Raw genomic sequence first — 12,291 nt, 5'->3', positions numbered from 1 at the left:
AGAATAATAACTGGATCTGCACAAATGAACCAGTTCAGAACTTCACACTCACTCGAATCTTAACACCGTGTGTTGTTACCTGAACATTCAGTGACCACCGTGTTTTTATGGTTTGTGATTGTTGTACACGAGTCCCTTGTTTGTCCTGAGCCGATAAACTGCCTAATGTTCTTCAGGAAACTCCTCCAGCTCCTGCACATTCCACATCTTCTACACATCCGACACCTTTCGATTAAATATATGATTTTGAGATCCATCTTTTCACACTGAGAAACGAGGGACTCGAAAACAACAATAATAATAATATAATAATAATAAACTTTATTTTGTATAGCGCCTTTAAAAGCAGCTTCTCAAAGCGCTTGAACAACTGTTATAACAACTATTGAACAACTATTAAAAAAGCCAGAAGTGTCACTGACGCTAAAGAAGACGACGTGACACATTAAAGATAAAATTCTAAATTGTTTTGTTCATTATCATAGGAATGTAAATATCTTGTGTGTAAATGAAAATTATTTAGTTTAAAGATCTTTTTTTTTTTTTTAATTTAGCCCAGTCCATCAGAAGCTACAGATCAATCTGCTCAAAAGTTTACACCCTCCCTTGGCGCTGAAAAATAATTGTCTTTTCTTTTGTATGTAAACTTATGACACAAAGGCATTTTAAGGAGTGAGATATTTATTAGGATAATTAAGTTCACTAAGAAAGTAAAATCATGAACAAAAATCATTTTGAATGAGCTGCTTGTTTCTTCTGTGCTCTAATACAGTCAGTGATAATGCTGATGATACAGAAACACATCATTTTCAACAGATTCACGTACATAAACACAGCATGCTGGAATAACTGCAATATTTCTGTTCGTCTGTTCACACACGCGTGTGTGAAGTTGCCCTCGCTCTTGGTGGCATCTTGGTGAGTAAATGTAAATATCTTTAGTGGAGTATTTCCTCAAAGACGCTTTAAAGAGTCTTGTTCTATTGGAAAAGCTGTAAATTTGTAAATGAAAATGTTTTTATATACTTTATGTATATTTTAAGTTTGAAATATTTCCACTTGCTGTCAGTTTTTGAAAGGGTAGAAAAACAAATAAACAAACAAACAAACAAAAACACTAGTATATGAACTATACAACTTCATTATAAAAATAAACCCTAAGATGACGTATGAGATAAAACACATTAAGCATCTTCTTGTCTCCTACCGAACGATATTGATATTTCTGGCTAAATGTTTCAAATATTAAATGTAAAGTGTAAAAAAAAGTACTGGCTTCAAAACAAACCTGTAATATTAGAAACAGTATGATGTGTATGTGGCCCATCAGTGCTGTGCTTCACAAATAAACTGGCCCTGAAAGAGATGGTACTACTTTCTTCCTCCTGCAGAGGGCGGTATGGAGTATAAACGGTACAGAGTATAAAGTGCAGCTTACAGGGCTGATAACATCACTACTGTACACCTAATTTAGTGCTCAGATTAGTGCATAGTGGAAATAAAAGCTATCTGAGGCTTAATATTTTAGAAGAAGATAACATCAAGTTCTACAGTATTCCAGTGTAACGGTGTTAGTTACAGCTTCTATATTCGGTGTTTTAATGAATAAAAAAATACACTAATAAAAAAGTACACTAACAAAAGTACAAATGAATAAAAAAGTACACTAACACTAACTAATGTACAAGTGGTCATCTGAGGACTCGCATCCTCCAGGACGTGTGTTATAATCCTGTCTGAACAGGCCCCATGTGTCACCAGGACAAGCTGATGATTTTGTCCCTACAGTCGAGTGTGAACAGAGGGTCGTCTCCTTGTACCTCTGCTCACGTAATAGATAACAGATCAAAACTCCTGAACCTCATTCAGCTTTTGCTCCAATATCACATCATGACCCTGGAACTTGAAGTAGCCCAAGAACTTTTTCTTCTGCAGCATCAGCGGGAACCAGAACACGTCGTCTGCCCACATTTCACCATAGGGGATTTTGTCCAGATCGAACCACCGAGGCCTCATTTCTAAAATGGAAACATTTACATTTAGGATATAAACATTTACTATATAAACTCCACTGACATCGGTCTGATATTACCTTCCGATTCGGTCGGCTCGCCGTTGTAATCGTCGGCCCGGAACACGTGCACGTCCATCAGCTCTGTTTCTCCGACGAATTCGAACGTGATGTGTCCGATCTTGTGCAGCGTGTTCACAGTGAGGCCGCTTTCCTCCAGCAGCTCTCTGTAATTTAAACACCAGGATATTTTCAGTCAGGTAATAAAACGCAGGGGAATTTGCACGTTCACATACTCAGAATCTGGGTATAGTGTAATTTAAATAAATTAAATAAAAATGTACAATTTTCCCTGTATAGTCATTTATTAAATTACATCAGTATGATGCTGATAGATTTACTTTGTTCAGGATAAAATGAACAAACTCATCAATATGACACAGAATCAGACAAGATTTACTTTTACTTTTTTAACTAGGCCACAAACAGGCCATAAAAAGTGTACAGTTTCCTACTTTACACTTTTGCTAAACTTTTATCATATTAATGGTACAATCTTTGGATTTTATTTCTTTACTTCTACAAGTGACCTGAAGACTGACCTAAAGAAGTAAGAAATAAAAAAATCTATGATTACACCTGTGAATAAACAAATCTGACAAAAAATAAATGTTGTGCAGTAATGCAGAAAGCGCCTGTACTTTGTCTTTCATTGCAGTGCATAAGTTTATGCACCTCCTCACCGTCTCGCTGCTTGTTCGATGCTCTCCCCAGGATGAACTTTACCCCCAAAACCGTTCCATTTCCCCACCCCAAAGCCACGCTTCTTCATGCCAAGCAGCACACGGCCAGGTTGCACCACCAGCACCAGCGTCAGCAGCTTCCTTGTAAACATCTAATAAAACACATTGACCTATTTATTATATGCTTAGGCTCAATCCCAAATGGCAGCTTAGTATGCAGTATCATCTAATTACACCACGTGTAGTCTACTACATTGCTTGTGTGCTGTTGTTGTAGTTTTTCAGTGTTGTAGTCATTAAAATGTTTATATCACTTCCAGGATAAACGCTGAAATCTGATTGGTCAGAAGTTGTGCAGTTTTTGTGTAACAGCTCAGAAAGGAGTCCCGGCTCTAAAGGGAAAAGTAGTTATTATTAATCCGCTCGTTCTAATCCGGTTCTTACGCCACTTCTAACCTAAGTTTAATAATAAACTGACTTTAAAAAACGTGATGTTTTAATAAAGTAAATCGTGTAGTAGTTACTGGGCAGAGAATGTGACCTCTTTAGCTTTGGGAGAACAGGAACTAACTTGTGTCTCAGGTGCTAAACCTACAATAACTATAAAACCTTAAAATGTGCAAAGGTGTCATTGGTTAATATAAGAGTTATAACGCATCACACGTGCATTATTACATTCTTATAGTATATCAGCATTAATAAATACTCTGCATAAGGACACAAGCAGGTAGTTAAACATTATACATCCAACAATTCATGCATGTTTCAGACAATAAACAAAACAAATAGATGAAATAATATTAATATCATATCTTACTTTTTCAAGGACGTATTAAAGGTTGATTGTTTTAATCGAAATACTGAATATTACGGTAAAATCAGACTACACGTGCGTGTGTTTACACCCCACCCGCTTTCCGGTGTGTTACACTGAAATAATTCCGACTGGAATCATCGACCTTTAACTCTATTTAAAAATGTAGAGAAAACATATATTAGAAACTGACAGAACGGTTAAGAGAACACAGTATCTCGTGTATACTCCAGTATCTTTAGTAAGTGTTTAGTTACTTTAGTAAGTAAGTGTTTAGTTTAATTCTGATTTTATTTGTTTTTAAATTAAAAAAAATAGTACACACTCCATACCAGTGGGTGGCGCTACGGCACCAATATGCTACATAACTTTAAAGCGAATAAGAAAAACACAGTTTTAATCAGGATATTATGGCTGTTTTATTCTCCTGACACTGGTGTAAATGACGTGGACACGTGTTTACATGCAGACACGTGTTTACATGCAGACACGTGGCTTTCACAGCTCGGTTCAGCTCCTAAAGAAAGCTCCAGTGAGGTTGAAGGGGAAGACCGGAGCAGAGCAGCGCTGGCTGGTGCGACAGGTGAACGATCCCTTCGTTAAAGCAGCTCAGCTTCAACACTTCCGCTGCAGGAGCGCGTTTAAACTGCTGGAAGTGGATGAGAAACACCGCCTACTGAAGCCCGGTCTCAGGGTCATAGACTGTGGGGCTGCACCTGGAGCCTGGAGTCAGGTAGCAGTGCAGAGGGTCAATTCATCTGGGGAAAGTAAGTTTCAGTGCAGTTTGGGAGAAATGATTATTATTATTATTCTCTATTCTCTCTAACAAATTCTCTCTCTCTTCAAAGTCCATCCATCCTTACATCCATCTATCCATCCATCCATTCTTCCTTCCATGCATACATCATCCATCCTTCCTTCCTTCCATCCATCCATCCACCCATACATACATACATACATACATACATCATCCATCCAACCATATATCATCCATCCTTCCTTCCATACATACATCATCCATCCATCCATCCATACATACATCCTTCCAACCATACATCCATCTATCTATCCATCCTTCCTTCCATCCATCCATACATACATCATCCATCCAACCATCCATCCTTCCTTCCATTCATCCATCCTTCCAGCCATCCTTCCAGCCATCCTTACATCCATCCTTCCAACCATACATCCATCCTTACAGCCATCTATCCATCCACCCATACATACATACATACATACATCATCCATCCAACCATATATCATCCATCCTTCCTTCCATACATACATCATCCATCCATCCATCCATCCATACATACATCCTTCCAACCATACATCCATCTATCTATCCATCCTTCCTTCCATCCATCCATACATACATCATCCATCCAACCATCCATCCTTCCTTCCATTCATCCATCCTTCCAGCCATCCTTACATCCATCCTTCCAACCATACATCCATCCTTACAGCCATCTATCCATCCATCCATCCATCCATCCATCCATACATACATACATCATACATCCATCTTTCCAAACATACATCCATCTTTCCATCCATCCATGCATACATACATCATCCATCCATCCTTCCTTCCTTCCATCCATCCATCCATCCACCCATACATACATACATACATACATACATACATACATACATACATACATCATCCATCCAACCATATATCCATCCATCCTTCCTTCCTTCCATACATACATCATCCATCCATAGATCCTTCCAACCATACATCCATCTATCTATCCATCCTTCCTTCCATCCATCCATCCATACATACATCATCCATCCAACCATCCATCCTTCCTTCCATTCATCCATCCTTACAGCCATCCTTACATCCATCCTTCCAACCATACATCCATCCTTACAGCCATCTATCCATCCATCCATCCATCCATCCATACATACATACATACATCATACATCCATCTTTCCAAACATACATCCATCTTTCCATCCATCCATGCATACATACATCATCCATCCATCCTTCCTTCCTTCCATCCATCCATCCATCCATCCACCCATACATACATACATACATACATACATACATACATCATCCATCCAACCATATATCCATCCATCCTTCCTTCCTTCCATCCATCCATACATACATCATCCATCCAACCATCCATCCTTCCTTCCATTCATCCATCCTTACAGCCATCTATCCATCCATCCATACATCACAGAAAATTCTCTCTCTCTTCAAAGTCCATCCTTCCTTCCTTCCATCCATTCATACATAAGTACATGCATCTATCCATCCATCCTTCCTTCCTTCCATACATACATCATCCATCCATCCATACATACATACATACATCATACATCCATCCTTCCAAACATACATCCATCTTTCCATCCATCCATCCATGCATACATACATACATACATCATCCATCCAACCATCCATCCTTCCAACCATACATCCATCCTTCCAGCCATCTATCCATCCATCCATCCATCACAGAAACCTCTTCAGATTAGTAACAGTAACTCCTCATAACTCCCAGTCCCATGACCCATTAATTTCCTATAACACTCCTCATTGAGTTTTATTCCTTATTTGAATGCAACACAACTACAGACATTTTAAGTCAAAAGATTGAGTCACAGTTTTTATTTTAATATTTTGAAAAAAACTGTTCTCACACTCTTGTGACTGTCAATAAAGTATATGCTTAAATTCAAGTCTGAGGCTTTGCAAAATTTTATAAATAGGACAAAATTTGATCCGACCAATGTGGCATTTTAACTTGTTGCCTGTAAACTCTATCACATTATCACTCAGGTGTTTAAGGCTCTTTCTTAAACGGCACCCAGAGCTCAGAAATCCTCCTCCTCCTCCTCTAGTATGTGCATGATCTTGTGAAAGTATGAACTCTGCTACATGAAGGTGTAAAGTGAGCCTTTGGTCCTGTTCAGATGACTTTGTGACAATAAACAGATGCAGCATTTTGTTTCCTTTTCGTGTTTCCAGATGTGAATTTGTTTTCGAGGGTGTGGCTTTAGAGGGATCGCTGAACTGAAGAGTAACTGCGAAATATATCTTAAACTTTAATTCAGAAAGGATTGGACTTTATTATCTGTCCTGGTGATTTAATTACAAGATGAATAAATAGCCTCTGGCATTAGAACCATTTGTAGTCAATTAACAGCTGAGTGATGATTTGACACTAAATAAATATATTCACATAAACACCTGTCTCTGACTTCACAATAATTAATAGATTTTACTGTTGTTGTTGTTGTTGCAGGGCCTGATTTACCCAGAGGGCATGTAATTGGAGTAGATCTGCTACACATTGCCCCTTTACAAGGTGCCCACTTCCTGTCCAACCATGACATCACCAGTCCAGCTACTCACGCTGAGCTGCAGGAGCTCCTTCCTGAAGCCTACGCTGATATCATTCTCAGTGACATGGCACCCAACGCCACTGGACTTCGGGAACTCGACCAGGAGAGACTCGTGTACATGTGTCTTTCACTGCTGGAGCTGTCTGAGAAGCTGCTGCGACCCGGAGGCTCTCTGCTGTGTAAATACTGGGATGGAGCGCTCGCACATAAACTCCGTGAAGGTCTTAATCGTGCTTTTCAGGACGTGAAGACCGTGAAGCCCAAAGCAAGCAGGAAAGATTCAGCTGAGCTGTATTTCCTAGCCAGGACTTTCAGGAAAACGTAGAACCTAAATTACTGTTGGGATTTTTGTACTTTTGAGGTTATTTTTGAAGTATGTTGTATCTGGGGTTTGTTTTTAATTATTTTTTAAACAGTGGTCTGTTTCACACTTAGAAAAGGTATTGCGTAAACACAGAATTAGTTCATTACTTGGTTCTGAATATACAGCAATATCTGCAAAACTGGTTATTACATCTGTTTATGTTTGGCATCATTAAAAACACTCAGCAAAAGGCTGCTTGTTGGTAGTTTCGTGTGATTTCATGTGTATTGTTTTCCTCTGCATGGTGTCCTTTCTAGCTGAAGATGGTTTATACACTGGACACAAATCACAGTGTTTGTTCCTGAAACCTTCCACAGTGTTGGTCTGGTTTCCGACTCACTCGATTCTCTTGAACTACGTTTCATTATGTTCATCTACCATCGTTACAAATGCGCATGGAGAATACAACCCAGTTTTTATTTATTTATTTTGATGCTATTACCCCAGGAAGGTATCTTTTGTGTCGCTCATCATTCCCCTGCTACTCATGCTACATGTGTTGTGGAAACTAATGATGGCTAATTAATGGCTAAAACACACACACACACACACATGCTGAACAGATTTGGAAATTAGTACGAACTGCGTTCATGTTCACGGGAATCGTGACACAGATCTACTGCGACTGAACTCACACCACTTCCTACAGGTATTTTGGGGTACAGCTCGCTTTTTGGTCCACATGACAGCCTTCACATTACGTGTTTCACGTAAACTGTGCTCTGTTTCAGACTAAACTGCTGCATGAAAGCCTCCTTAGACCTCTAACGGATTAGTAAATATTACTGGAAATATATTATCTGTCTTCTGCCCTTAATAGATTAATATCTGATGCTTGCTTTAGCCTACATGAGAGTTCAAATGATTCATCAACCAAGATCCTATTATTCTTTTGCTAAGATAAGATGCTGGTTGCAGTTTTTCCCCTCTGTCATACACTTGTCAGGTTGGACTTGTTTATACAACTGAGAGCATTCGTCCATCGAGCCTCTTCACAAAATCCACACTGCAGAGGTGTGTACCTCTTCTACCATAGATCTTAGGATGTCCTGAGCACCGATGCAGCAAATCTTAATTTTATTACACTTTAGCTGATGTAGCAGTTTGATTCAGACAGTTACCATCAAACACTGGTACAGTAGCTGACCGAGAGGTTCAGTGCCTGATCTCTCACCTCGACATCACACGCTGAACTACATTCGCTTCTGAATGTACCCACTGATGCCTTTTGAATGTATTCTGTCTTTAGGAATTATGTAGATATCAATTATTTTTTATAGATTTAAGAGCAAGCTTGTGACAGGATCCTGCACTATCACTGCTGCTGCCTGAGTTTGATTCCTGAGCAGGGAACCAACCCAGCTAGTGGTTAAAACCTTTGCCAAATCGTATACATGGGGATCGGACGATCTGCTGTAGTGACTCCATAAAGGGAGCAGATACATGATGACAAAAACAACAACAATGCAAGGATGTGCTGAAATATGTATTTTTTTTCCCTTGAAGAATCCAAAGCAGAATCAAAATCAAAGCCGTGGCAGATGTTTTCCAGTGGTGATGATCCCATGCTGCATTTGTTTGACTACCTGGAAATAAGAACTAAAAATATGATCTTTTACAAACTAAATATTCGAGATCTTGGTGGGAAATTAGAGTAAAAAAATCTAATGGATGTTAATGAAGCTCTTGCTTGTAGAAATTCATCCTGCCACTGTATGGAGCTCTTGAGTTGTCTGAATGCGCTGATCACGCCTGTGTTTTGAATGGTGTACTGTCCATTTTGATGATCTGTGAAATACATAAATACAACACAGTGTATGCATTGGGTCGGAATGCGTCCTAGCGGTTTGCGAACAATAAGTTAAATCACTTTATCAGCACCAGACAGAATTGAAATTGCAGTTGCTGTTGTTTGCTGTTGCCACTGAGGCATTATAGCTTGTCATGGTGTGCTTTTTTCTTTGTTTTTTTTTTTGTTTTTTTTACCAACCAGACTTGATCATACCATTTTTTAAAAAAGCTTGGAGTGTAAATCAGCAGGTCCTTGAAAGAAAAATTCCCACTTCAACCTATTCCGTAATCCCTCAAGTGTCATGATAGACAAGGTAGAAAGCTCTTGGTATGTTGTTGCCTGACATGACATCACATAATACTGCTCATCTGTGTCCTGATTGGATGTGGGAGATTAGACACTGGATGATCACTTCAATCTGGTTACGCTCTCTGACTATTAACTCCTGAGAGAGCCCGTGGGACGCCATGGATCACAAATGCAGGAGATGACACTCCTCTGGTTTTCCTGTTAACAAAGCAAAGTACGTAATAAACACAACTACGGATTTCGAATCTCTCTGGAAATTTCTACACATTGCAATCTATTATTGACTGATTTCTTTTCATCGGTGAATTTGGAAACTGTAACTATGTGACTAAATGCTAAACAGCCAGTCGTGCTATATCTTATCACTCGATATTCAGTTAGTCTCCCCGTAATAGAAGCGCTAAATTGTTTACAGGTTGAGGGGGAAAAAAATCAGTTTAGCCAGTCATGCAATCATTCTCTCATTATGATCTTATGAGCAGGAAAAGTGGTCGGATAAGTGAGCCGTAGACAGCATGACTAATGAGCTTGCTTTGTCCTGAAAAACAACATTTGAGGAAACAAAAGGACACAACGTCTGCATCAACCTGAGGTTAATTTTAGGTTTATTTTAACTGGAATTCCAGGAAGACCCAATACATTAAAATAGATTAAGATAGAGTCAGTATTTTGATGCAGTAATTATTTCTCCTTGGTTAGAGATTCCCTCTGGACGTTTCCCTACACTTAAGAAATATCATGCGAGTTATAAAATCAAATGGGATTTGAATGTATTAGAAGGCAAAATTGCTTGGAGTCAAACTCACTCTGATGGAATCTTAAGCAAGTGGAATCAAACATACCAATATATATAACCGAGGTACAGTCCTGAATCAGGAACATTTGATTGCAACTGTAAATAAAAACTATATAGTTAAGCTTTGGTGGTGATCATCACACTCATATGTGCTTGTTGATCATCTCGTTCCAGATTTATTCCCTCGTTGCTATTATAATAATCTCTACTCTTCTGTTCTGTGAAGTCTTTCCACTAGATGTTGGAGCGAGTCTGTGTGGATTTGTGTTCATTCAGCTACAAGAGCATTAGTGAGATCAGACACTGATGGTGTAAGAGTGAGGAGGTCTGGGGTTCAGTCGGTGTTCAGTGGGGTTGAGTCAGAGTCAGGGCTCAGTGCAGGACACTCGAGATCTTCCACTCCAACCTTCACACACCATTTCTTCATGGAGCTCTGTGCTTTGTGTACAGGTTCATTGTCATGTTGGAACAGGGTTTGAGTTCTACTAAAGGGAAATTTTAATGTTACAGCATTCTATGTAATTGTGTGTGCTTGGTGATGGTGAAATGTTTACAAATTGTTGTATATAGTGTATACAGTAGTTTAAAGTCACTAGTATTATCTATTCTCAAATTATTAGCACTGCTCATCAATAAGAAAACAAAAATATGTATATTAAGTACATTGAATAATATATTTGTTTATACCATATTAATATTATTTGGTAAAACCTCTTTGGTTTGAGCCTCTTCATCTGAATACAGTATTTCTCCATTTAATCTATATTTGAGGTAATTATCATGTTGAAAGTTCAAACTATGAGCAAGGCTTTGGGCTAACATATGCTGGTACTTAGCAGAATTCATGATGCCATCGATCATCATAAGAGCCCCGTAACCTACCCAAAGTATCAGTGATTTGCCATGTTGTACAGCTGATATCAGGTTCATGAAACATGGTGATCAGACACATGGCCAGTTCAATATTTGTTTTCATATCAGCACAACAATCTATTGCACGTAGAGACAGACGCTCCGTGTCCAGTACAACTTCATGCTTTCTCTGCTTTAGCACACATACTAACTAAGAATTAGTATGGCAATTGAAAAGTGAGAAATATCTATGGTGGAGTTTAACTTTCCAGGATCCCTGACATGTCAAAATCATACATGTAAAATCTGATTGAATTGATCTGAAAAAAAGACAGAGATCTTATTAAAACACGAATAGTGTGTGTTATAATACAAACAGCATTGTATTATATACAGGCCTGAAGCTGGCCTTCAAAATGAAGCACTTCTTTGCAGAGATTTTAAAGGATTGATTTAAAAAATGCATGTTTGCATGAAGTAAGCAGAGCCAAATGTAGTACCAGTGAATATAATGGTGTTTATTTGTAGCCAGACTCTAAAGATCTGAATGAGATCACTGTTCCTCTTCAGTCTCTTCTCTCAAGTTCATAGTGTAGGTTGATATGTCTAGTGATCTTAGTCATGCATAAATTTCCTGTCAGTGTCTGGCTTAATTAAAACAGGCCAAGAGATACTGTATGTCCTAAGAGATATGTTTGGAGAAGATCCAGAATTGAGCTGAGCATCATTTTTATATTTTTTTTCTCACAATCGATGGCAAAGTGCCTCAGTGCTGTGCCATATCAGATGGGATGTACAGTAAAATCAACACTCCAGACAAATGTGCTGTGTGTCTTACTCTTAGAGATGAAGCTCTAGACATAGCAGCAGATATATTCAAACACAAATGGATGGTTGGGCTGAATGGGATTGCAGGATTAAGCCTTCACTCTTTTTGAAGGGGGAAAAAATGCATAAAAATAAGGTTCAAATTTCTTGTGACATCCATATCATTTGTTTTTACTGCTAACAAATAACAGATGGATAATTTTTAAGGATCTTTTATGGCATCAACAACAATAGCATTGGCAGTGGTTATAAACCACTATATACACAGTGTGAAGGAAAGGCTGGGGCCAATTGTTTTCTAGTCCAGGCTGTAGATTTATAGCTGTGTAAGTAATTAGACTAAAGATTTTTTTTCCCAGCGCATGGTATTCAGTAGAGACATGCAATGAAATCAGAGT

General features: G+C 38.6%; 2 protein-coding genes across 2 annotated transcripts; one reads left to right on the top strand and one right to left on the bottom strand.

Annotated features, from left to right (window-relative positions):
• Positions 1-663: 663 nt before the first annotated feature.
• On the bottom strand, positions 664-3,681 carry nudt1 (nudix (nucleoside diphosphate linked moiety X)-type motif 1). The gene is made up of 4 exons (XM_060897332.1): positions 3,572-3,681; positions 2,755-2,906; positions 2,093-2,238; positions 664-2,018 (listed from the first exon to the last, which is right to left on the bottom strand). Exons 2-4 carry the CDS (start codon positions 2,904-2,906, stop codon positions 1,846-1,848), a joined length of 471 nt encoding a protein of 156 aa, XP_060753315.1. The 5' UTR covers positions 3,572-3,681; the 3' UTR covers positions 664-1,845.
• A 256-nt stretch (positions 3,682-3,937) lies between these two features.
• On the top strand, positions 3,938-7,509 carry mrm2 (mitochondrial rRNA methyltransferase 2). The gene is made up of 2 exons (XM_060897399.1): positions 3,938-4,335; positions 6,853-7,509. The coding sequence occupies exons 1-2, from the start codon at positions 4,011-4,013 to the stop codon at positions 7,275-7,277; spliced, it is 750 nt and encodes a 249-aa protein (XP_060753382.1). The 5' UTR covers positions 3,938-4,010; the 3' UTR covers positions 7,278-7,509.
• The last annotated feature ends 4,782 nt before the right edge of the window (positions 7,510-12,291 follow it).

The sequence above is a fragment of the Tachysurus vachellii genome, chromosome 21 (genome assembly GCF_030014155.1).
Source record: "Tachysurus vachellii isolate PV-2020 chromosome 21, HZAU_Pvac_v1, whole genome shotgun sequence".
Classification (NCBI taxonomy): Eukaryota; Metazoa; Chordata; class Actinopteri; order Siluriformes; family Bagridae; genus Tachysurus; species Tachysurus vachellii.
Note: the sequence above shows the minus strand (reverse complement) of the source record. Positions and strands in the feature narration are given on the sequence as shown.